The following is a 26,443-nucleotide window of genomic DNA, read 5'->3' as shown; positions in this document are numbered from 1 at the left end:
ATGTTAAATATAACTGTTGTATTGTTCTAGCAATGTCTGTGTATTCTAATGAATGTCAAAAATAAATTGGCTTATAGTTAAGTTCCCAATCCCTCTGCTTTCCAGGAATGATTAAAGGAAATGGAATCAGGGATTTTCAAGTCCTGAGGAGCATGACTATTTAATAAACTCCAGCTATAAAAGAATATTTTCTCCCCAGTTTTCCTCCTTCATCTCATGAAGTGCTGCTTCCTGCTGTCTCGAGTTCACTGGTGCCGATTGCCCTCCAGCACCTTTCCCAAACAGCTCTTCTTCCACGCATGAACCTAGACAGTGTGTTGGCAGACTGTTCTACCATAGGATTAGGCTTTGTTGTGATTCCCCCTAACTTCACCTGATGTCCACACACACAGGGACCATGAGGCCTAATGTTATCCCAACTCAGATCAGTTAACTCAGCACAACCTGAACCTAATGCACCACTTTTAGCCAGGACGTATAAAAATGGGAATCTGGTTTTCATGTAAAATAAATCTTTTCTTTCTTGACATCTTTACTGTTTCTTATTTCAGTAGGAAAACAGAACAGATTGAATCATAAATGCAAAATACTGCAGATTGAATCATGTTCCTTCCCGTATCAATGCTGCTATGATCACCTAATAGATTAGCAATTCTACACGAGTGTGTCTCAGGAGAAGCTCAAAAGGAAATCTCAATAAATCCAGCGTTAGGAACATAGGAGCAGGAATAGGCCAGCCAGTCAAGCCTGCTCCGCCATTGAAATGATCATAACTGATTATCTACCTCAATGCCACTTTCCTGCGCTACCCCCATGTCATTAGTATCCAGATATCTATCGATTTCGGTCTTGAACATGCTCAGTGATTGAGCTTCTGGGGTAGAGAATTCCAAAGATTCAGTACCCTCAGTGAAGAAATTCCTCCTTTTCAGTCTTAAATGGCTTGCCCATTATTCTGAGACTATGTCCCCTGGTTCTAGACTCAACAGCCAGGGGAAACATCCTATCTACATCCACCCTGTCACAGCCCTGTAAGAATTTTGTAAGTTTCAACGAGATCACCTCTCATTCTTCGAAACGCGAGAGAATGCCAGCCCACTTTCCTCAATCTTCCCTCATAAGACAATCCCGCCATCCCATGGATAAGTGTGGTAAACATCTGTTGCACTCCCTCTATGGCAAGTATATCCTTCCTTAGATGAGGAGACCAAAACTGTGCATAATACTCCAGGTGTGGTCTCACCAAGGGTCTATATAATTACAGCAATACGTCTTTATTTCTGTACTCAAATCCCCTTGCAATGAAGCCCATCATACTATTTGCCTTCCTAATTGCTTGCTGCACCTGCATGTTAGCTTTCAGTGACTCATGAACAAGGACACCCAGGTCCCTTTGGAAAACAACACTTCTCAACCTCTCACCATTTAAGAAATACTCTGTCTTTCTGTTTTTTTTCTGCCTAAGTGGATAACTTCACACTTATTCACATTCTTTGCCATCTGCCATGTTCTTGCCCACTTAGCCTGTTCAAGTCCCCTTGAAACCTCCTTGCATCCTCCTCACAACTTTTTGTTTTGGGTCATCAACAAATTTGGAAATACTGCATTTGGTGCCCACATCCAAATCATTTATATAGATTGTGAATAGCTGTGTCGCCAGCACTGATCCTTACAGTACCCCAATAGTAACAGCCTGCCATCCTGAGAATGACCCGTTTATTCCTACTCTGCACTTTGTCTGTTAACCAATTCTCAATCCATACCAGTATATTACCCCAATCCCATGTGCTCTAACTTTGTTTACTAACCTCCTGTGAGGGACCTTCTCAAAAGCCTTCTGAACATCCAACTACACCACATCCACTGGTTCTCTTATCTGTACTACACGTAATATCCTCAAAAAACTCCGACAGGTTTGTCAAACATGATTTCCCTTTCATAAATCCATGTTGACTCTGCCCAATTTTATGATTATTTTCTAAGTGTCTAGTTATCACATCCTTTAAAATAGATTCTAACATTTTCCCTACTACGGACGTCAAACTAACAGGTCTGTAGTTCCCCATTTTCTCTCTCCCTCCTTTCTTAAATAGTGGGGTTACATTTGCTACTTTCCAGTCTGCAGGAACCTTTCAAGAATCTATAGAATTTTGAAAAGGTAAACCACCTGTTCTGATGAAAGGTCACTGACCTGAAACGTTAACTCTGCTTCTCTCTCCACAGATGCTGCCAGACCTGCTGAGTATTTCCAGCATTTCTTGTTTTTATTTTATATTATAAAAGCCTAACACTGCCATCACTCGAGTGGTCCTGGAGATTGAATCCTAATACCTGCTTTGTAAAGTTCACTCACCATCACTCTGTGCTATGTACAGCCCACCTCGTATTCCATGCTACAAAAAGTGTTTTAACCTATAACCAAGGACAATTGCTATAATAAAGACAACCATCAGGTTGTGGTGCAGTTCTCCAGCTGCTCCCTCAGTCAAAGATGGCCTGTGTTGACAGAAACTACAATTTGAAAAGGAAAACAACCACAGTTGAGATGAGCAGGCTCCACCAAATTCTGCTCTATTCACTGCAAGACTAGAAACCTCGAAGAGTATTGAGCTCTATAATACAATAAAAACAAATTTAACCTGGCTTTTCAGGTACCATAATGATAAACCGGAGTACAGAAAATAAAATAATTTAGAATCATAGAAACTTACAGCACAGAAGACACCAATTCAGCCCATTGTGCCTGCACTGGCTCTTTGAAAGAGCTATCCAATTAGTCCCACTGTCCTGTTCTTTCCACATAACCCTGAATTTTCTCTTCTTCAACCATCGATCCAATTTCCCCTTGAAAGTTACTATTGAATCTGCTTCCATCACAATTTCAGGCAGTGCATCCCAGATCATAATAACCCACTGCATAACAAAAATCTCTCCTCATATCACCTCTGACTCTTCTGCTAATTACCTTAAAATCAGGAAAGAAAGCAAATAGACAGCAGTAATGTGAAATGAATAGTATTTCGGGCCAGAGCCATTGCACTAACCCTTTGTGGAGTTTCAGGATAACTTGTATAGTGGTATGAATGTTTGAATCTTGAGAACTGATTAATTGAAGGACTGTGATGTAAATTGCTGGCCGATTTGCTGCCTGTTCACTGTAGCCACGAATCCCATTTATTTCTGGGGTGTCACTTACACCTGCAGAACCAGACGGATTTGCTGCTTTTGCAGAATCACAGAATTGTTACACTGCAGCAGGAGGCAATTCGGACCATCCTGCCCGCACTGGAAACATTGGAGATCCCACCAAGATCTTTTTTAATGAAACCTACCAGGCGAGCCCAAGGTACCATTGGGAGTTTAGGAGTCAGGCTCAGCAGGAAGAAGATAAAGATAATAATGGTGAGGATCCACAGGAAGATGGCCACAAAGATCACCCATCCAAATGCAGCATCACCACTCCGGATTCTTGAGCCAGCAATCAGCGCCCACACCAACAAACCAAATACCTGCACAGAATAAAACAAAACATTAGAAAGAACTTGCATTTATATAACGCCTTTCACTCAGGATGCCCCTAAAGCTTCACAGTCAATTAAGTATTTTTTTTGAAATGTAGTCACTGTTGTAGCAAATGCAGCAGCCAATTTAATAACACAGCAAGCTCCCACAAATGAGATAATGTCCAGATAATCTGTTTTCGTGATGTTGTTAATCCCTTCCTCTTCTTCAAATAGTGCACAGAGATCTTTTATATCCATTTAAGGGGGCAGAGGGTGCTTTGTTTTAACAATAGTGCAGCACTCCCACAGTACTGAAATGGCAGCCTAGATTATGTTCTCAAGTCTGTGGAGCGATTTGAACTGCAATCTTCTGCCTCAGAGACAAGAGTGCTACCACTGAGCCACGACTGACTTTGATTAGGCCAACTTGCAAATAACATCAGTTAACATCAGTGCACTGCCTTCTCCATCTCCAATCCTTCAGCGTTCCATTCTTTGTCCTTATCCAAAGATGGGCCTTCTCCTTAACCAAAATTGATCCTTGATTAGAGATGGCTAATGTTAAGAACTTGCAATGTTTTTCTAACTTTTCATTCCCTGTTGACTAAGGAGATCCAGAAAATGAAGATATTCAAGCGCAGAGCCTAGCCTCCTCGAACACCTCAGTTGGCACTGGCCAATGTGGAGCTGAAGCAGAGACCAGGAAAATTCCTAGTTCAATTTGCAATTTGTTCTCTAATACAGCTGTAGTGCTCGGACTGTTACCCTAGCTGAGATCACACATTGAGAACTGGACCCAGGACCTTCCTGGTCTGCATGGTTCAGTATTACACTAGATGGGGCTTTTTCTGTTGTTGATTTCCTCTCCCCCTCTCTTGAAGACATTGATGTGGTTGGAGTACAGTTCCAGGGGTTCCCTCTAGTGTCTCAAAGAAATGCGTCATCATTAGTGTATAAGCCTACACATTGGGTATTGGCAGATTATTTTGTGAGGAGCACCATAGCCAATCCTGTCCTTGTATGAGATCTACATGTGGTCATCCGACATGACTGCAGCAGTCCAAGAAGGCAGCTCACCACAACCTTCTCAAGGGCAATTTAGGGATGGGCAACAAATGCTGGCCTAGCCAGCGATGCCCACATCTCATGAAACAAATAATTTTAAAAAGTAAAAGAAAAATACTGCAGATGCTGGAAATCTGAAATAAAAAGAAATGCCGGAAATACTCAGCAGGTCTGGCAGCATCTGTGGAGAGAGAAGCAGAGTCAATGGCCCTTCACCAGAAATAATTTTTTTTTTTTTTAAAGTCATTAGCAGTGGGAACTCTGACTTATAGTCCCCTCCACCAGTCAATTTTCCATCCAGAATCTAAGGCATTGAGGCTAAATTGCATGAAGTAACTCAGCACAGACCAGAAGTTAAACCTGTGTCCTGCTGATTGATAGCTTCATCTCCATGCTGTTCAGCAACTGACCCATAGAAGGAGCTTCATTCACCCTTTAAAATCAATATTAAAACAATTCACAGTGCCTCTTTAGAGGGTTATTATTGTCAGGGTAGTTTGTTATGTCAGCAATTTCTAGTTTGCCAGCCATAAATGTATGCCTGGAAGTACATGTTATTCCCTTATAAAAGGAAAAACAAAAGGAGAAGTGGGATACTTATTGTTTAATAAGCAACTTGTGAAATTGTTTTTCATTGCCCAGACTCATTTAGCTTTGTAAGATAGCAATTGGCACAGTTAGGCTGATTTTTGGAGAAAGTGAGCTTGTGCTATGTAATATAAAACCTTACTTAAAATGTAGAAAAATGTTCCAAGGCAGGCAAAATATGAAGCTAAGCCAATGAAGGCAGTATTAGGAGGGAAGACCAGATGGTTGGCAAAAGAGATGGGTTTTAAACAGGGCCTTACAGGAGGTGGAATTGTTTTTTTTGGGGGTGGGGAGGGGAGACATTATGGAGCCTGGGGCCGAGTTAGCTGAAATACCCTCAATGTAAATATGCAGCAACAAGGTATTTGATTCAATTTGATTACGCCTTTGATCAATTAGTATGCAAATTAGATTTCCACTTACTTGATTACAAGGGAATTTTGTTGGATTTTTAATGGTTCTTTTATTGCTTGGTGGTTAATTTTTCAATTAGACAAGTCTTCAGACTGTCCTTTAAAACGTATGCATTTAATTTGTTTCTATTGCTATCTTGTGTGCTTTTGCACTATAACGGGAGGCAAAGATTACTTTCTCCTTATAAGTCAGTTGCATACTATCGTGTAAAGTAATTTGTACATTTTTTTTTTAAAATGTACAAACTTGCATTTAAAAAGGCACCTTTTCTGGCCTCAGACTGTGCCAAAGTGCTTTACAGCCACTGAAGTACTTTAAGTGTAGTCACTGTTGTAATGTAGGAAACGCAACAGCCAATTTGTGTGCAGTGAAGTTCCGCAAGCCACAATGAGATAATGACCAGATAATAAAACCTATTTTATAGATGTTGGTTGATGCATAAATATTGGCCAGGACACTGGAAAGAAATCCCCCTGCTCTTCTTCAAAGCAGTGTCATGAGATTGTTTCTTCTTCTTCGGCCTCCTTGTTTCGAGAGACAATGGGTAAGCGCCAGGAGGTGGTCAGTGGTTTGTGCAGCAGCGCCTGGATTGTTTATATCTATCTGAAAGACAACACCAACAGTGCAGCACTGCCTCAGTACTGCACTGGGACATCAGCCAGGATTATGTGCTCAAGTCTCTGCAATGGGTTTGAATCTGCTGCCTTCTAAACTCAAGAGGTGACAGTGTTACCACTGAACCATGGCTGACACTCAGCACTAAGGCGGAGAAGAGTGAGAGCTTATATTGTTTTTTGATCTGCTAACTCTTGTCCCAGCCTTGCACAACTGATGGAAACCCCAAAGTCGACTTGCAAGAAGTACAAAGACTACCCATGCTTTTTCCTGCAAAGTTCACCTCAGTGGCAAGTCCTGGTGAATATGGCAACATTACTCTGAGTTTGCCATTGGGCTGTACATCAGGAGCTGGTGGCAATATCAACTAAAAGCAGCTTTTAAGCAACTGGGGTTCTGGGAGTCAATGGAATTGTACATTTGAAAAAAAGTCTCAAATGTCCCTGCAGATTAGGACAGTTGATTTCTGTGTAGTAAATGCAAGCAGTCCATTCCCATGTTTGCACTCAAGGTCACAGATGAGACAACAGAGCACTCCAGCACAGAGACCAGCTTCCAACATTCAGCCTTAAAAGAACCTCAAATTCGCCAACCCTCCTTCGACAGCACATTCCAGAACTGCGACCTCTACCTTGGAGAAGGACAAGGGCAGCAAACTCATGGGGAGCACCACTATCTGAAAATTCCTCTCCAACATACACCATCCGGACTTGGAACTATATCACCATTCATTCACTGTCGCTGGATCAAAAACCAGAAACTCTCTTCCTAGAATACACTGAGTGTATCTATACCAGATGGACTGCAGCAGTTCAAGAAAGTGGCTCACTACCACCTTTGAGGGAAATTAGGGATGGACAACAAATGCTGGCCTTGCCAATGACGCCCACATCCATTGAAAGTATTAAAAAAACATACAAGTTAGGAGCAGCAGTAGGCCACTCGGCCCCTCGAGCCTGCTCCACCATTCAAGATGATCATGGCTGATCTGATTGTAACCTCAACTTCACATTCCTGCCCACCCCCAATAACAGTTCAGCCCCTTTCTGATCAAGAATCTATCTACCTCTGCCTTAAAAATATTCAAAGACTCTGCTTCCACTGCCTTTTGAGGAAGAGAGAGTTCCAAAGACTCACAACCCTCTGACAGGAAAAAAAATTCTCCTCATCTCTCTCTTAAATGGGCAAACCCTAGTTCTATATTTTCCTACATGGGAGAACATCCTTTCCACATCCACCCTGTCAAGACCCCTCAGGATCTTATATGTTTCAATCAAGTTGCCTTTTACTCTTCTAAATTCCAGCAGATACAAGCCGATCCCAGGTATTAGTCCAGTAAACCTTCTCTGAATTGCTTCCAACACATTTACGTCCTTCCTTAAATAAGGAGACCAATACTGTACACAGTACTCCAGATGTGGTCTCACCAATGCCCTGTATAACTGGAGCATAACCTCCCTACTTTTGCATTCAATTTCCCTCAGAATAGACGATAACATTCTATTAGCTTTCCTAATTACTTGCCAAACCTGCATACTAACTTTTTGCAATTCATGCACTAGGACACCCAGATCCCTCTGCATCTCAGAGCTCTGCAATCTCTCACCATTTAGATAACATGCTTCTTTTTCCTACCTGCCAAAATAGACAATTTCACATTTTCCCACATTATACTCCATGTGGAGTATTTGCCCATCTTTGCCCACTCACTTAACCTATCTATCTCCCTTTGTAACCTCCTTACGTCCTCTTCACAGCTTACTTTCCTACCTATCTTTGCCTCATCAGCAAACTTAGCAACCATACCGTCGGTCCCTTCATCCAAGTTATTTATGTAAATTGTAAAAAGCTCCCCATCACTGATCCTTGTGGCACACATCTTGCCAATAACCTTTGATGTGGTATCTTATCAAATGCCTTCTGGAAATCTAAGTACAGTATATCCACCAGTTTCCCCTTTATCCACAGCATATATGTTACATCTTCAAAGAACTCCAATAAATTGGTTAAGCATGATTTCCTTTTCACAAAACCACATTGACTCTGCCTGAAGAACAAGTGCAGAGGCGAGTGCCTTGAGTTTAGGACTTTGTGCAACATAATGAAATTAGTGCAACTCAATATGGACAAAGTGTATCAAACTAAATTTAAAAAATAATGCCATGTATTACACGTTTAATCATTCCCTCTTGTGCAGAAAAATAAAATAGTGGATATACACCTTGAACAGCAAAATTGTAAATGGAATAGAATCATAGGAAGTAGGAGCAGTCGTCGTCCATTTGGCTCGTCGAACCTGCTCCACCATTCAAACAGATCATGGCTCATTACCTCTACGCCATTTTCCCCCTACTATCCCCATATCCCTTGAGGTCATTAGTATCCAGAAAACTATCGATTTCTGTCTTGAACATCCTTAATGATTGAGCTTCCACAGCCATCTGGGGTAGAGAATTTCACAGATTCACCATCCTCTGAGTAAAGAAATTCAAAGAACAAAGAAGAACAAAGAACAGTACAGCACAGGAACAGGCCATTCGGCCCTCCAAGCCTACACCGATCTTGATGCCTGTCTAAACCAAAACCTTTTGCACTTCCGGGGACCGTATCCCTCTATTCCCATCCTATTCATGTATTTGTCAAGATGCCTCTTAAACGTCGCTATCGTACCTGCTTCCACCACCTCCCCTGGCAGCAAGTTCCAGGCACTCACCACCCTCTGTGTAAAGAACTTGCCTCGCATATCCCCTCTAAACTTTGCCCCTCGCACCTTAAACCTATGCCTACTAGTAACTGACTCTTACACCCTGGGAAAAAGCTTCTGACTATCCACTCTGTCCATGCCGCTCATAACTTTGTAAACCTCTATCATGTCGCCCCTCCACCTCCGTCGTTCCAGTGAAAACAATCCGAGTTTATCCAACCTCTCCTCATAGCTAATGCCCTCCAGACCAGGCAACATCCTGTTAAACCTCTTCTGTACCCTCTCCAAAGCCTCCATGTCCTTTTGGTAGTGTGGCGACCAGAATTGCAAGCAATATTCCAAGTGTGGCCTAACTAAGGTTCTGTACAGCTGCAGCATGACTTGCCAATTTTTATACTCTGTGCCCCGACCGATGAAGGCAAGCATGCTATATGCCTTCTTGACTACCTTATTCACATGTGTTGCCACTTTGTGACCTGTGGACCTGTATGCCCAGATCTCTCTGCCTGTCAATACTCCTAAGGGTTCTGCCATTTACTGTATACTTCCCACCTGCATTAGATCTTCCAAAATGCATTACCTCACATTTGTCCGGATTAAACTCCATCTGCCATTTCTCCACCCAAGTCTCCAACCGATCTATATCCTGCTGTATCCTCTGACAATCTTCATCACTATCCGCAACTCCACCAACCTTTGTGTCGTCCGCAAACTTACCAACTACATTTTCCTCCAAATCATTTATATATACTATAAACAGCAAAGGTCCCAGCACTGATCCCTGCGGAACACCACTAGTTACAGCCCTCCATTCAGAAAAGCACCCTTCCACTGCTACCCTCTGTCTTCTATGACCGAGCCAGTTCTGTATCCATCTTGCCAGCTCACCTCTGATCCCCTGTGACTTCACCTTTTGTACCAGTCTGCCATGAGGGACCTTGTCAAAGGCTTTACTGAAGTCCATATAGACGACGGGCGGCAGTGGTGCAGTGGTTAGCACCGCAGCCTCACAGCTCCAGGGACCCGGGTTCAATTCTGGGTACTGCCTGTGCGGAGTTTGCAAGTTCTCCGTGACCGCGTGGGTTTTCGCCGGGTGCTCCGGCTTCCTCCCACAGCCAAAGACTTGCAGGTGATAGGTAAATTGGCCATTATAAATTGCCCGTAGTGGTAGGTGGTAGGGAATATGGGATTACTGTAGGGTTAGTATAAATGGGTGGTTGCCGGTCGGCACAGACTCAGTGGGCCGAAGGGCCTGTTTCAGTGCTGTATCTCTAAATAAAAAATAAATAAAACATCCACTACCCTTCCTTCATCAATCATCTTCGTCACTTCCTCAAAAAACTCAATCAACTTAGTGAGACATGACCTCCCCTTCACAAAACCATTGCTACCTCTCGCTAATAAGTTCATTTGTTTCCAAATGGGAGTAAATCCTGTCCTAAAGAATCCTCTCTAATAATTTCCCTACCACTGACGTAAGGCTCACCGGCCTATAATTTTCTGGATTATCCTTGCTACCCTTCTTAAACAAAGGAACAACATTGGCTATTCTCCAGTCGTCTGGGACCTCACCTGTAGTCAATGAGGATACAAAGATTTCTGTCAAGGCCCCAGCAATTTCTTCCCTTGCCTCCCCCAGTATTCTGGGTAGATCCCATCAGGCCCTGGGGACTTATCTACCTTAAGACACCCAACACCTCCTCCTTTTTGATAACGACATGACCGAGACTATCTACACTCCCTTCCCTAGACTCATCATCCACCAAGTCCTTCTCTTTGGTGAATACTGATGCAAAGTACTCATTTAGTATCTCGCCAATTTCCTCTGGCTCCACACATAGATTCCCTCCTCTGTCCTTGAGTGAGCCAACCCTTTCCCTGGTTACCCTCTTGCTCTTTATATACGTATAAAAAGCCTTGGGATTTTCCTTAATCCTGTTTGCCAATGACTTTTCATGACCCCTTTTAGCCCTCCTGACCCCTTGTTTAAGTTCCTTCCTACTTTATATTCCTCAAGGGCTTCGTCCGTTCCCAGCCTTCTAGCCTTTACGAAGGCTTCCTTTTTCTTTTTGACTAGGCTCACAATATCCCTCGTTATCCAAGGTTCCCGAAACTTGCCAAACTTATCCTTCTTCCTCACAGGAACATGCCGGTCCTAGATTCTAATCAACTGACGTTTGAAAGACTCCCACATGTCAGATGTTGATTTACCCTCAAACAGCCTCTTCATCTCAGTCTTAAATGGCCTATCCCTTATTCTGAGACTCCGTCCCCTTGTTCTAGACTCACCAGCCTAGGGAAACATCCAATTCACATCTACCCTGTCAAGCCCCGTAAAAAGTTTGTAAGTTTCAATGAAGTCACCTCTTTGAAACTCTAGAGAATACAGGTCCAGTTTCTGCAATCTCTCCTCAAAACAATGCCATTATCCCAGGGATTAATCTGGTGAACCTCCATTGCACTCCCTCTATGGCAAGTATATCCTTCCTTAGATAAGCAGACCAGGGATAGAGGGACTGAGACACCTTAGCATGCAGATACACAAGTCATTAAGGAAAGCAGCACAGGTAGATCACAGAATTGTTACAGCGCAGGAGGCGGCATTTGGCCCATCGTGTCTGCACTGGCTCTCCAAATGAGCAATTCACTGAATGCCATTCCCCTCCACTTTTCCCCATAACCCTGCACATTCTTCCTTTTTAGATAACAGTCTAATTCCCTCTTGAATGCCTCGATTGAATCTGCCTCCACCACACTCTCAGGCAGTGCATTCCAGATCCTAACCACTCGTTGTGTGAAGAAATTTTTCCTCAAGTTGCTTTTTTGCCAATCACTTTAAATCTGTGCCCTCTCGTTCTCGATCATTTCAGAGTTTCCCTATATACTCTGTCCAGACCACTCAATTTTGAATAGCTCTGTAAAATCACCTCTCACCCATCTTTTCTCTAAGGAAATAGTTTGGAGAAGTTGGGACTATCTTCATAACTGAGGTTCCTCATCCCTGGAACCATTCTTGCAAATCTCCTCTGTACTCTCTCCAATGCCTTCATATCTTTCCTAAAGTGTGGTGCCCAGAATAGGATGCAATACTCCAGCTAGATAAGGCCATCAAAAGGGGAAATAGTTTTAAATTTAGTTGCAGGGAAACAAAAAGCCAGGAGGTAATGTTGAATGTTTCCAGGTCTTCAATCAGCTTGAAGCTGGAATATGTGCCGTTTTGGCACCACATTAGAGGAAGGATATAAAAGTAATGGACAAGGTGCAGTTGGATGTTCCCAGGGATGAGGATTTACAACTCTGAAGAGACTTGAGCCGTTGCTGTTGTTTCACTTGAGTTGAGAAGGTTAAAGGGTTATGATGAGGTGAATTTTAGATTATTTCCACTGTTCAGTGAGATGGTAACGAGGGCACAAATTGAAGAGAATTGTAACAATAAAAAGGGGAAGTGAGAAGCTGATTAGATTTTGAAGCAGGGCCCATAAAAAGTTTTTAGAAAAAAGGAAGTGGAGAGTGAGGATTTAAACTAGGTAGCTCATGTGGAGAAAAACACTGGTATAATCTTAATGGACCAAATGGCTTGTTTCTGCCCGATAACATTCTACAAGTTGGCTGCCTAGGTGAGTCTGCACCAGTAATCTTTTGACCCTGCTGAATCTGTTATGGCTTGGGGCCCTATGTATGGTATAGAGTCAAGTAGGTGTTAGGTTGTACTCAATATTTTTCTGTAAGAACATAAGAAAAATAAAGAACAGGGATGTATCATCAAAACGAACTCCACTGTCATAACATCCAGTTTAATTTTGGGACAGCATTAACAATTCTCTCACTGCCATCCCAGCCAGCAGATGAGTGCAAAATATCACCGAGCAGGGAAATTCTTTCGAATGTGTTTAAAATTTATTTTTCACGAATTTAAACATGGCCTTCACCCAGAAACATAGCAAGTAGGACCAAAGAAAGAAAAAGACTTGCATTTATATAGCGTCTTTCATGACCACTGGACGTCTCAAAGTGCTTTGCAGCCAATTAAATACTTTTTGAAGTGTCGTCACTGTTATAATGAAGGAAACATGGCAGCCAATTTGCAAACAGCAAGCTCCCACAAACAGCAATGTAATAATGACCCAGATAATTTGTTTTTTGTGATGCTGATTGAGGGATAAATATTGCCAGGATAGCAGGAATAACTCCCTGCTCTTTTTCAAAAAAAGTGCCATGGAATCTTTTACAACCAGCCGAGCAGATGGGCCATGGGTTAACATCTCATCTGGAAGATGGCACCTCCAACAGTGCAGCACTCCCTCAGCACTGCACTGGAGTGTCAGCCTTGATTTAGGTGAGCAGTTTGTCCATAAATATAAAGCATTCATTTGTATGTGTTCTCTTAAATTGAGGTCACATCTGTGTTCAAATGCTATTGATGTTGGAATAGTTGGCGATTCTTTATAACTCATTATTTCAGTGGTGGTGGTTTAAAGATTTCTGTTACACCATTAGACTGTATGAGCTCGAAGTAGTTCCTCTGGTGGCTCAGAGGAATAATACATAGCCTGATTTAACACTCAGATGTGTAGGTTGAGGTCCCAAGTTCAATCCCTGGTTTGGCCTGAGGTAGCTGATTTCAGCCACAGCTGCACTAAGAGTTACAATTGGCTTCAATCCCCCCAGGCTAGGAAAATAAGCCATTGTTCTAGATCACTGTTCAGTGACACAACTGGTATGTGTGGATGTGAGGCAAGGACAGCATCTCTTGTAATGCTGCCAATACCCACTTCTCCCAGCCCAAATAGTCTATTGATGCTTATAGCTGCCAGCACCTATGGAACGGTCTTCAACAGAAGCAAGAAGAAACTTTTTTAAAAATGCCCTACATGAGGCATTTGGAGTTTGCAAATCCTTGATCGGAATGAATTGTATGTAGTTGATCATGGAGCCTTTTTTTTTTTTTAAAAAGGCTGATCCTCTCCTCATGGCTCCCATTCTCATTGTCAAACCACTGCAGTGAATACAATGGCCTCAGTGTTGCAATTTTCATTAGGCTTGTAATGTGTTGTCATAGTGCCTGATGTGCTTCAATAAGCTTTCCTTGTTGCTACAAAAAGTCTCTTGAAACGTAATCCTATGTCATCGAGGTATTGTTGTTGTTCCTCGGACTGCAACAGAATCAGCTGGTAAAGTGAAGTGAAACCATGTTCTCGCTTTTGGTTTCCAATCTGTTATCTCAGTTAGGATAACAGTATCGGGCATTACAATTGGTCGTGGCATTTATGGGATAATAGAAGGTAAAAAGTCAGCCAGGTTTCCCATTTGCCATCCCTGCTAGAAAATGCCAGGGCATGGATAGTGCGGAGGACAGAATGTGACTCGAAGTGATGTCCCCTTTGATCAAACCATTTGCCAGCATTCCAATATCTAGGTTTACGTATATATAATGGCCATTTGGATGAAGTAGTAGAGGGCACTATACCCAAGCAAGGAGTTTGTCCCTTCAGGAAAGGGGAGAGAACAACTATGTGCATTTCATTCTGCTCTTTTCTTGTATTCATTCTCCACTTGCTCTCGATTTTGTTCTGCAATGCACCTAACAAGTTTTTCTAATTGTGCTGGTTGTTTGGGGAAGTCACATCTCATTACTGATGAACTTTAAAATGATTAGAGTCCTGTAGCAAGCTGCTAAATTATCACGTACTCGTCATGAGAACAGGTTGTGTTGGTGTGTGGTCTATAATATTTTCTGTGGCAGCCAAGAAGTTTCAATTTTGGAAGGAGACCAGTGTCATATCATAATCATAGAATAGTTAAAGTACAGAAGGAGGCAATTCAGCTAGTCCCACTACACCACCCTTCCCCATATCCCTGTAAATTTTCCCTCTTCAGATAATTATCCAATTCCCTTTTGAAAGCCACGATTGAATCTGCCTCCACCACACTCAGGCAGTGTATTCCCGATCCTAAACACTCGCTGCGTAAAAAAGTTTTCCTCTTTTCGCTGTTGGTTCTTTTGCCAATTACCTTAAATCAGTGTCCTCTGGTTCTTGACCCTACCGCCAATGGGAACAGTTTCTCTATCCATTCTGTCTAGACTCCTCATGATATTGAACACCATCAAATCTCCCCTCAACCTTCTCTTCAAGAACAACCCCAGCTTCTCCAATATATCCATGTAAGTGAAGTCCCTCATCCCTGGAAAATTCTTGAAAATCTTTTCTATACCCTCTCTAAAATCTTCACATGCTTCCAAAAGTGTGGTACCCAAAATTGGACACAATACTCCAGCTGAGATCAAACCAGAGTTTTATAAAGATTCATCCTAGTGTCATTCATGGCTCAGTTGGTAGCACTCTTGCCTCTGCATTAGAAGGTTTCAGATTCAAATCTCACTGCAGAACTGGAGCACAAAAATCAAGGCTGATACTCCAGTGCAATGCTGAAGGAGTGCTGCATGCCTGAGGTGCCATCTTTTGGATGAGTCATTAAACCGAAGCCCTGTCTGCCCTCTCAGATGGGCATAAAAAATTCCACGGCACTACTTTGAAGAAAAGCAGTGGAGCTATCCCCAGTGTCCTGGCCATATTTATCCCTAATCAACATCACAAAAACAGATTATCTGGTCATTATCACATTGCTGTTTGTGGAAGCTTGCTGTGCACAAATTGGCTGCTGCGTTTCCTATATTACAACACTTCAAAAGGTACTTCATTGGCTGTAAAGTGCTTTGAGACAACTTGTGGTCACGAAAGGCATTATATAAATGCAAATCTTTCTTTTCTTCTTTATCAGAACTTCCTTGCTTTTGTACTCTTATGACTCCATTTATAAAGCCCAGGATCCCATATGCCTTTTTAACTACTTTCTCAACCTGCCCTACTACCTTCAATGATTTGTGCACGTATACCCCTAGGTGCATCTGTTCCTGCACCCTATTTAGAACAGTATCCTTTATTTTATATTGCCTCCCCTCATTCATCCTACTAAAATGTACCTCTTCACACTTCTCAATTAAATTTCATATTTTTAGGGGGTAAGTTTAAACCCAATTGTTTTACTTTCAAATGCATCAAATACCAGAATAAGAGCAGCAGCAAAATACTGCAGATGCTGGAACTCTAAAATGAGAACAGAAAGTGCCGGAAATACTAGAGAGAAACAGAGTTAACGTTTCTTTCAGACCACAGACCTGAAACGTTAACTCAGTTTCTCGCTACAGATCTGTTGAGTATTTCCAGCACTTTCTGTTCTCATACCAGAATAAGACTCATCGGTAGGGTTTTATGAGCCTTCTCCTCATTGTATTTAAAATTTGTATTCTTAACGGGACATTGTCTTTTAACATCAGATTCTTTCTCTACTCAGATCACACGTGAATGCAGTTTCATGGACATTTGAAAGTGTTTCACACAATTAATAAATTTTGCAGTGCAGTGTGATGAAGGCAGCTCACCCACTTCACATAGTTTTTATGTAGATGATTTATGGATAGGTAGAATAGAAATGGTACTAGACCAACAACCCAGAGATGGAAAATTCCCCCTCACAGTAAGCTGCAAAAAAGTTAACAAATCTGATAATTTGTGGATTGGCACCAGAAAAAAAAAAACTATATAAGCACCTGGATTACTATGGAGAAAGCAACCTGCCATCTCATACTTGGTCTGGCTTATACGCAACTCCAATCCCATACTATATGGCTGACTTTTAATGCTAAATGAAGTGACATGGGAAGCTCCAAGGGAACTAGGATTGGCCAATAATTGTGGTGTTACCCACATCCCGAGAGCCAAATAAAGTGCTTATGTGGCGGATGGCACTCTTTAATATAAAGATCATTTTTTGTAATGATATAAAAACAGAAAGTGCTGGAAATAATCAGCATGTCTGGCAGCATCCATAGAGACAGAAACAGAGTTAACGTACGAGTCGGATAGGACCCTTCTTCAGAACCGAAGGAATGTAGAAACAATGGGTTTTATGCTGTTGAAAGTGAGGGGGAGGAAGAACAAAAGGGAAGGACTGTGATATGATAGAGGACGGGAGAGATTAAATAACAAAGATGTCATGGAATAAAAGACAAAGGGAGTAATAATCATTGTAGTAAAAGACAAAGCACTTATTCAGAGAGAGTGTTAGTGGCAGAATAATGAACAGCTCTGTCCAAAAGCAAAAACATGAAAAACAAGTTTAAGACGAGCACATGGTTTAAAAAAAAATCAAAATGGATTCATGGTTTGAAATTGTTGAACTCAATGTTGAGTCCAGAAGGCTGTAAAGTGCCTAAATCAAAAGATGAAGTGCTGTTCCTGGTGTTATCTTCCCAACTGTCTTCGGGTCTTTAGTTAAAACCAAAAATGTTGAGCTGGATTCTCTCCCTTTTAGCAATGGGAATTGTAGCTCTGTGGTCTTGATTTGGACCTGGAGCAGGGAAAAAGCAAATAGTGGAGCAGTTTCCTGCGATCGCTTTTCTAATGCGAAAGTCTCCCATGTAGTAGGGCAGTGTTAGAGCACTGGTTGCGACACAAATATTCCTGCATTTTAATGGTAACTTTAGTTTTTGTGATTGTTTACTTTCTGTGGCCACAGAAGGCTTGTCCTCCAATTCTGACCTCTTGCACATTTCTGATTTTCAATGCTTCAACATTGACACTGGGTCTTCAACTGTCTAGGCCTTAAGTTCTGGAATTCCATCCCTAAGCCCCTCCTTCCTTAAGACACTCCTTAAAGCTATTTGACCAAGCCATTAGTCACCTGTCCCAATATCTCTTTATATGGCTCGGTGTCAAATTTTGTTTGATAACAGTCCCGTGAAACAGCTTGGTACAGTTTGTAAAGGCATATGATAAATGCAAGTTGTTGTCGTCCATGGCAGTGAAGCAATGGCAGCATCTATCGATGAGAAAAATGGTGGCATGAGGTGCATGTTTACATTGGGAGTGCTGTAGCTCCAGTGGTGTGGGGGAGAGCTGCCATCATGATGGCATCATGCAGCACAAAGAAAGCTTGCTGGGAAATGAGGGCAGCTGAGGAAAAAATGCCATCACCCAAAAACTAAAAAGAAAAAAGAAAAAATCACAGCGGCAGCTAACGCGATTCCTATATCTAAAAAGGAGATAGACGGAACTATGGACCAATTAACTTGTCTGCGGTAGGAAAAATGGAATCCTTCAAAGATGTAATAGAAAAACTAGAAACCGAAAATAAAATCAGAACATGTGGAGTCAAGGGACAATTAGAAAAATGGATAGCAAGCTGGTTACAAAACAGAAAACAGATAGCAGACGGTGGTCAGTAAAGATACACAGATCACTAAAAAGTAGCGTCACAGGTTAATTAGGCCATTAAAAAGCAAATGAAGCACTGGGGTCCATTTCTAGAGGGAATAATTGAAAAGTAATGTTAAACTTGTATAGAATCTTGGAGCCTTGGTATAGACCACATTTGTACTGTGAATAGTTCTGATCTCTATATTATAAAAGATGTAGAGTAACTGGAGAAGATGCAAAAGAATGATACCAGATTTATTAGAATGATACCAGAACTGAGAGGTTATACCTATCAGGAAAGATTAAACAGGCTGGGGCTCTTTTCTCTAAGACTGGGAAGACATGGTGGAGACTTTCAAAATTGTGAATGGGTTTGATAGGGTAGACATAGAGAAGATGTTTCCACTTGCAGGCAAGACCAGAAGGAAGGACGATAAATGTAAGATAGTCACTAATAAATCTAATAGGGAATTCAGAAGTAACTTCTTTACCCAGATCATGGTTAGAATGTGGAACGCATTACCACAGGGAGCAGTTGATGCAAATAGCACAGATGCATTAAAGGGGAAGCTAGATAAGCACATGAGGGAGAAAAGAATATAAGGTTTTATTAATGGGTTAGATGAAGAGGGGTGGGAGGAAACACATGTGGAGCTGGCATGGATCTGTTGGGTTGAATGGCCTGTTTCCTGCTGTAACTACTTTAACTTTGAATCATTGCTTACACCTCCCAGAAGGCAGTTAACAAAAGTAGTATATTCCAGGGCAAGGGAATAGATCTCTTTTCTACACTCTTGGTCATCAAATAAGATTACAAAACTGATGTGTGCTCAGAAGGACAAGAGATTAAATTCTTCACAAATAAAACTATTGCCCTTGTACACACGAAGCTACTTAGCAGAAGCTTTAGGCTATCTTGTAATACAGTGTATGCATTGCAAGCAAGTTTACTGGCTTCCAGACAAAAGGTGCTACTTTGAACTTTATGCAACTGGTTTCAAAGTCCATACTAGAATGGAGTGTACTGTAGGAAAGGTGTATGACACACCTTTGTTAACTGATAACTCTAACAAGTTCTGCTATTTAATTTTACATCCTGACTCATTTAGGCCAAAGCGTAAGCTTCTGTTGAACAACTGTTGTGCTCTGGGTATTTAACTCAGTCACCATATAGGTGTGCTGTCTCAAGCACTCAGTTTTGAAGAGGTGTACATCTGCTGATTCACAGAATTATAGATTAGATTAGATTAGAGATACAGCACTGAAACAGGCCCTTCGGCCCACCGAGTCTGTGCTGAACATCAACCACCCATTTAGACTAATCCTACACTAATCTCATATTCCCACCAAACATCCCCACCTGTCCCTATATTTCCCTACCACCTACCTATACTAGTGACAATTTATAATGGCCAATTTACCTATCAACCTGCAAGTCTTTGGCATGTGGGAGGAAACCGGAGCACCCGGAGGAAACCCACGCAGACACAGGCAAGTGCAATCAGAGTAATGACAATAAATCAGGTCAGCTGGCTTATGGATTGAAAATGAATACTAAAATAAGCAAATTAATGTAGTCATAAAAAAAGGATCTCCCAAAAAAATGACTATCAAGTGAACAATATGAAAGTCGAATAAAATTGGTATCTAGGGTATATGAGAACCTTAGGAACAGGGGTAGGCCATTCAGCAGCTCAAGCCTGTTTCACCAGTCAGGTCATGGCAGATCTGAACCATGACTTAATTTACCTACTTGTGCACCAAATCCCTTGATAAATAATCTGTGTCTTGAAACTTTCAATGGACTCAGGATCCAGAACCCTGGGGTGGGGGAAAGAGGGGAGGGGAGGGGAAGGGGAAAAAAAAAAGAGTTCCAAATTTCTACGGCACTGTGTGGAAAAGGCATGCCCTGATTTTGCTCCTGAATGGCCTAGCACTAATTTTAAGATTATGTCCCCTGTTCCTAATTCCCTACAAGAGGAAATATATGTACCTTCCCAATCACATCCTTTTAACATTTTAAACACCATACATCAGATTACCACTCAAGCTACATTTATAGAATCATAGAATGATATAGAGGAGGCCATTTGGCCAATTGTACCAGTGTTGGCTCTTTGAAAGAGCTATCCAATTAGTCCTACACACCCCTGTTCTTTCCCCATGGTCCTGAGATTTTCTACCTTTCAAGTATTTATCCAATTCCCTTTTGAAAGTTACTACTGAATAGGTTTCCACTATCCTTTCAAGCAATGCATTCCAGATCATCACAACATGCTGCATTAAAAAAAAAATCCTCATGTCGCCTCTGGTTCTTTTGCCAATTACCTTAAATCTGTGTTCTTTATTACCGACCCTTCTGCCAATGGAAACAGTTTCTCCTGAATTACTTTATCAAAACCCTTCATGATTTTAAACACCTCTACCAAAACTCTCCTTAACCTGCTCTGCTCCAAGGAAAACACCACCAGTTTCTGTAGTCTCACCGCATAACTGAAGTTCCATGTCCTTAATATCATTCTAGTAAATGTCCTCTGCACCCTCTCCAAGGCCTTGGCATCCTGTCTAAATCTAGTACTCAGAATTAAACATTACTTCAGCCCAGGGTTTAACCAGTTTCTTACATAGATTTAGCATAACTTCATTGCTTCTGTACTCTATACCTCTATTTATAAAGCCAGTTTTAAAAAAAAATCAGCCTTCATGACTTGCCCTGCCAGCCCCAGGTCTCTGTTACTGCAACCTCTTTAAAATTGTACTATTTAGTTTATATTGCATCTCCTCATTCTTCCTACCTAAAGGAATCACTTCGCACTTCTCTGCATTAAATTGGATCTACCATGTGTTTGTCCATTTCACTAGTCTATGTCCTTAAGCCCATTTCTATCCTTCTCACTGTTAACAGCATTCCTGAATTTGTCTTCTGTAAACTTTGATATGATGCGCTGTTTACTCAAGTTTAGGTCATTAATATATTAAAGACAACAGTGATTCTAATGCCGACCCCTGGCATACATTACCCTATACTGCATTCCAGTCTGAAAAGCAACCATTCACCACTACTGTCTGCTTTCTGTCCATTAGCCAATGTCATATCTACACAGCACTGCTCCTTTAAAAATAAATCTAACAAAATTGATGTGGTACCTTATCAAATGCCTTTTGAAAGTCTATGTACATATCAACTGCACTACTCTCAGCAACCCTCTCCACTACATCATCAACGAACTCAATCAAGTTAGTCAAACACAATTTGCCTTTAACAAATCCATGCTGACTTTTGCTTTTATTTTTCTAAGTGCCAATTAATTCTGTCCAGGATTATTGTCTCCAAAAATTTCCCCACCACCACCATCAGACTGAATGGGCTCAAGTTGCCAGGTTTATCCTTCTTCCCTTTTTGAACAGGGGTATAACATTTGCAAACCTCAAGTCCTCATATCGAAGGATTAAAAGAGACTGACCAGACCTCTGCAATTTCAACCCTTATTTCTTTCAGCAACCTAGGATGAATCCCATCCAGAGTGGGTGACTTTTCTACTTCAAGGACTGCCAACATTTTAAGTACCTCCCTCTTTATTTGATCTAATACCACCACTGCCTCTCCTTTACTGCTATATTGACAGCATCCTCTTCCCTGATGAGGTAGTACCTCAGCCATACCCTCTGCCTCCACAAGATCTCATTTTTGGTCCCTTATCAGCCCCAACGTTCCTTAGACTACCCGTTTGCTATGTGTGTTTATAAAAGACTTTTGGCTTCCATTTTATGTTAGCCACTAATCTATTATTATACTCTCTCTGGTCCTCTTATTCCCCCTTTTAGATATCCTCTGCACTTTCTATATGCAACTTGTTCTCTACTGTGTGATGAACCTTAAATTACCATAAGCCTCCTTTTTCTGTTTCATTTTAATCTCTGTACTTTAGTCAACCTAGACACTCTAGCTTTGGATACCCTTCCTTTTCCCATCATGGGAATGTATCTACTCTGTACCTGAACCATTACTTTTTGAAGGCTTCTCATTGCTCAACTTCTGCTTATCTGACCAATTTTTGATTGCAAACCACCTGGGTCAGTTCCCTTTTCAACTCACTGAAGTTAACCCTCCTGCAGTTAAGTATTTTTATGCTCGATTGTACCTCATTCTTTTCCATAACTATTCTAAACCTGATATTAAACTGTTCCTCAAATGCTCTCTCACTGAAACATGCTCTGCTTGCTCACTGCATTCCCCAGAACTAGATCCAGCACTTCTTCCTTTCTTGCTTAAAACCTGTTACATCTCTAAACTTTTTCCAGTTCTGATGAAAGGTCATCGACCCAAAATGTTAGCTCAGTTTCTCTCCACAGGTGCTGCCAGAACTGCTGAGTAATTCCAGCATTTTCCATTTTTATTTCTGCTTCCTTCCTCATTGGGCTAGAAACACATTAATCAAGAAAGTTCTCTTGTACACATTTCAGGAATTCCTCCCTCTCTTTGCCCTTTACACTGTTAGTATCCCAGTTGATAACTGAAGTCTCCCATTTTCACTACTCTGCAGTTCTTACATCATTCACAGTAGAGGAAAGGTTAAAACACAGCGATAGGGAAACTGTCTTAAGTTGCTCCTCTATCTCATTCCTTTGGTAGTCTATGGTATGCACCCAGTAGCGTAATAGCTCCTCAATTCTAACCAAGGACTCTGTCTTTGGCCCCTTAACTGGATCATCCCTCGCCAGTGCTATATTAGTTTCTTTAATCTATACTGCCACTATGCTCCCCCACCCTCCCACCCCTCCCCCCTTCCGAGACAGACACTTTTTTTTCCTGAAAAACTTGTAGCCAGGAATATTAAGTTCCCAATCCTCCCCTTCTTTGAACTAGGTTTCCATTATTGCCACTATTTCATAGTTCAACATGACAACTTGGGACTGCAGCCCACCAACCTTATTTACTACACTCCATTCATTTATGTACATGCACTCCAAACTCATCTTAAACTTTCCACTAGCTTTGATTGCTTTTTGTATCTGCACACTAGCTTTTAATTACTTGCATACTTAGACTCCCAAAGATTTGCTCCTCCACAGTTACTAGATTCGGACATTTAGTAAATACTCCAATTTATCTTGAGTCCGAAACAGATAACCTCATTCTTGCCCACATTGAACTCCATTTTCCATAGTTTTTCCTATTCACTTAATCTGTTTGTCTCCATCTGCACTATTTAATGTCCCTCCTAATTTAGTGTCATCTGTAAATTTGAATATACAACTCTGTATTGCTTTATCCAAGTCATTAATAAATATGGTGGAAGGGTGAGGCTCCAGAATAGATCCCTGGGGCACAAACGCTACTTGTCACATGGAACCAGCATATATACCTGTTATTTCTACTCTCTGTCTCCAACCTCCCAAACAATTTCCAACCCAAGTCAAAAGGCAACCTCCAATTCTAAGCAATCTCATTTTTTGTTAATTTCATGTGGAACCCGAAGAATTCCTTCTGGAAGTCCATATAAATAGCATCCATAGACACTCCCTTATCCACTGTATTAGTGATCTCCTCAAAAAATTCAACTAGACATGACATATCCTTAAAGCCATGCTGGTTCTCTCAGATTGAACAAATATGAGCTAATCGCTCAGTCACTGTATCCGTAATGACAGATTCTAGTAGCTTCTCCACTACTGATGATAAACTGACAGGCCTATATTTATCTGGTTTCTCTCTCCCACTCTTCTTTAAAGAAATGAAGTGGCATTGGTAATTTTCCAATCCATGGGGGCAATTCCTGAATCAAGAGTTATTGAAGATCATGACTAAAGCATCTGCAATTTCCTCACTTATTCCTTTTCAACATTCTGGGGTGGAAATAATCAGGTCCTGGAGATTTATCTATCCTAAGTCCCATTATTTTTTCTAATGCCTTTTTTAAAAAAAAGCTTGTATTGAATCCAATATTTTCTCTTGACCTATCCTTAATTTCCCTATCACTGGATTTTAACCTTTCCTCCACTGTGAAAATGGATATGAAGTACTCGCTTAATAAATCTTGCACTACCTTTAACAGATCCACAGCTCACTTAATTATTGGTACTCTTGCCCCAGAGTCAAAGGTCATTGATTAAAACTCCACTGTAAGACTTTAGTATATAATCTAAGTTTACAATTCAGTGCAGTAATGAGGGAATGTTGTATAGTTAGAGGTGTTGCCTTTTGGATGAGACAATAATTTGGAGGCCGTCTTGGGTGGAGGTAAAAGATTCCTTGGCACTTTTTGAAGAGTAGGGAGTTCTTCTAGTTCCAATACTTACCCCTTAAAACCAAAAAACACTGATTAATCATAGAATGGCAGCCATTCAGCCAGTCTGGCCTTTGCTGGCTCTCTGCAAACAGGGCACTCCCCTGTCCTTTCCCTGCAAATTTTAACAGGTATTCATCTCATTGCTGTTTGTGGGAGTTTTGTGCAAATTGACTGTTGTGTTTATCTACAAAGATAACATGACTACACTTCAAAAGTAATTCACTGGATGGATGCAGTTTTTGGGATACCCTGGGGCCATGAAAAGAAATGAGTATACATCTATGTCTCTTTCTAATGTGGTGTAATGTTCCTGTTATTTATCTATCTGAACCCTAATTACATTAGAAAAACTGTATCCAGAAATGATGAGGTGCTGTTGGAAATATTGATGAGTGCAATGCTCCATGCCTAGTTTCCGCCTCTGCTCTTTGAGCAAGGAATTATTTACATCTACGTGAAATGATAACTCAGCCTTAGTGACGTCAAGGCCTCACCTAATTTAGCTATCTCCTCCAACCAGATGACCCAGCATGCACCATCCACTTCCCTGATACCAGGTGCTGCTTACTTCTTGCACATGTCGCTGAAACACTGGAGATTGCTTTTGTAGCCATTGCACCTCTGCCCTCTGGAACTCCCTCACAGGATCCCTCCACCTTGCCATTTTCTTTTAAAATCTTCAGAACTCCTCATGACCAGCAAGTCCGGAATACCTACCGTCACCTGACATGGAAAGCCCATCCCAGCCCAATCCACACCACTATCTGTAGAAGGGTCTTCTATAACAGCTTTAGAACTCACCCCACCCCAGCCTCCATTGATCTGAATGTGTAGAATCTGCATCCCTGTGTCTCTGCTTCCTGAGGCACAGTTTCGCTTCAGTATTGAGAAGATTTACCTATGTTCAGAGTTGTTGAAGGATAGACAGGTTTCAAACAGAGTATGCACTGTTGTAGCGCTTCCCTCGAGTGTTGTACTTTATGCTTGCTCACATGTGAAATTGTCCTGTTCGGATTGTTTACATATAGTAAGATCTATCCTCTCACTGTATTCCAGTACGTGATCATTTAAAGCTCTTTCCTTTAAATCTTTAGTCTATCCACAATGCATTATCTACAGCACCTTTTGCTCCTATGACTTAACAATAACTGTCCAAGAGAAAAGCACTTTTAACAATGTTTAAAAATGCAATTTTGCCACAGACTGAGACACCCTCCCGCACTGTTATTTGATACTGAACTCCAGTTACTGTACGATTGTGAACTCATTCGGCAAATTGTCCAGCAATAGGAACATAAACGGAAATTCAAAATACATAAAAACAAAAGGTTAACTCTAGCTATCAACATTTAGCGAGCATTTCCCTTTAAAACGACCATATATAATTACAGGAAAACAAGATATGAAATGAGTAAACTTACTAATTCCACGATCATCAATATTCCAATGGAGGATTTGAGGAAATAGATATCCACTCCGATTGGGGAGAACCTGGGACTAACAGTGTTGCTGTGAGTCCTCGTACTGGTTTGAGTGTTGACTTTACCTGGAAACTCTGCCATAATGAAACAGGAGCTCAGCGGCTACAAACTTCTGAAAGTAAAGTCAGCGCAATGCTGCTAAACTTCATCCTCTTCACTGGTCCGGAGAGGAGATAACAGCCCGTGACTCCGCCAGAAACCTGCCTGAGTGACGACTGAGGGCGTTAACTAGAGTTAAACATTGATACCATTTGGCTGCTAAACAAAATACATCCATCCTCCTGTCAGTTATTTGCCGTCCAATCGTTGCTTTGTTCCAGTTGCTTTCGGCAAATGGTGTTTGATCAGATGATGCTTGATATCGATTTCCATCCTGCATTTCAGGCTTGTGATATGTGCTTTATATGAACTGCTGGGTTGAATTCCAGTCATTTAGTTCACGCACCGGCACTATTTCCCCTCTTTTTATTTTGCCCATCTTTATGAGGTCGCTGGTTGAACTGACAGTGAAATCCTTGCCAGGGGA

The 26,443-nt window shown here is 41.4% G+C and overlaps 1 protein-coding gene across 2 annotated transcripts in view; it reads right to left on the bottom strand.

The window, feature by feature from the left end:
• The window catches only part of LOC137379001 (plasmolipin-like), a 30,640-nt gene extending 4,493 nt beyond the window's left edge, over positions 1-26,147 (bottom strand). Inside the window, exons 1-2 of one of the 2 annotated variants that reach the window (XM_068049577.1) lie at positions 25,858-26,147; positions 3,333-3,509 (exon numbers count right to left, since the gene is read on the bottom strand). In XM_068049577.1, coding sequence (XP_067905678.1) covers positions 3,333-3,509; positions 25,858-25,998 — 318 coding nt within the window. In that variant the 5' untranslated portion in view covers positions 25,999-26,147. The remainder of the gene's footprint in view (positions 1-3,332; positions 3,510-25,857) is intronic. The other variant, XM_068049576.1, reaches the window with a different exon arrangement.
• Positions 26,148-26,443: the final 296 nt, after the last annotated feature.

This window comes from Heterodontus francisci, chromosome 17, assembly GCF_036365525.1.
Source record: "Heterodontus francisci isolate sHetFra1 chromosome 17, sHetFra1.hap1, whole genome shotgun sequence".
Lineage (NCBI taxonomy): Eukaryota > Metazoa > Chordata > Chondrichthyes > Heterodontiformes > Heterodontidae > Heterodontus > Heterodontus francisci.
This window is presented reverse-complemented; position numbering and strand designations above follow the sequence as displayed.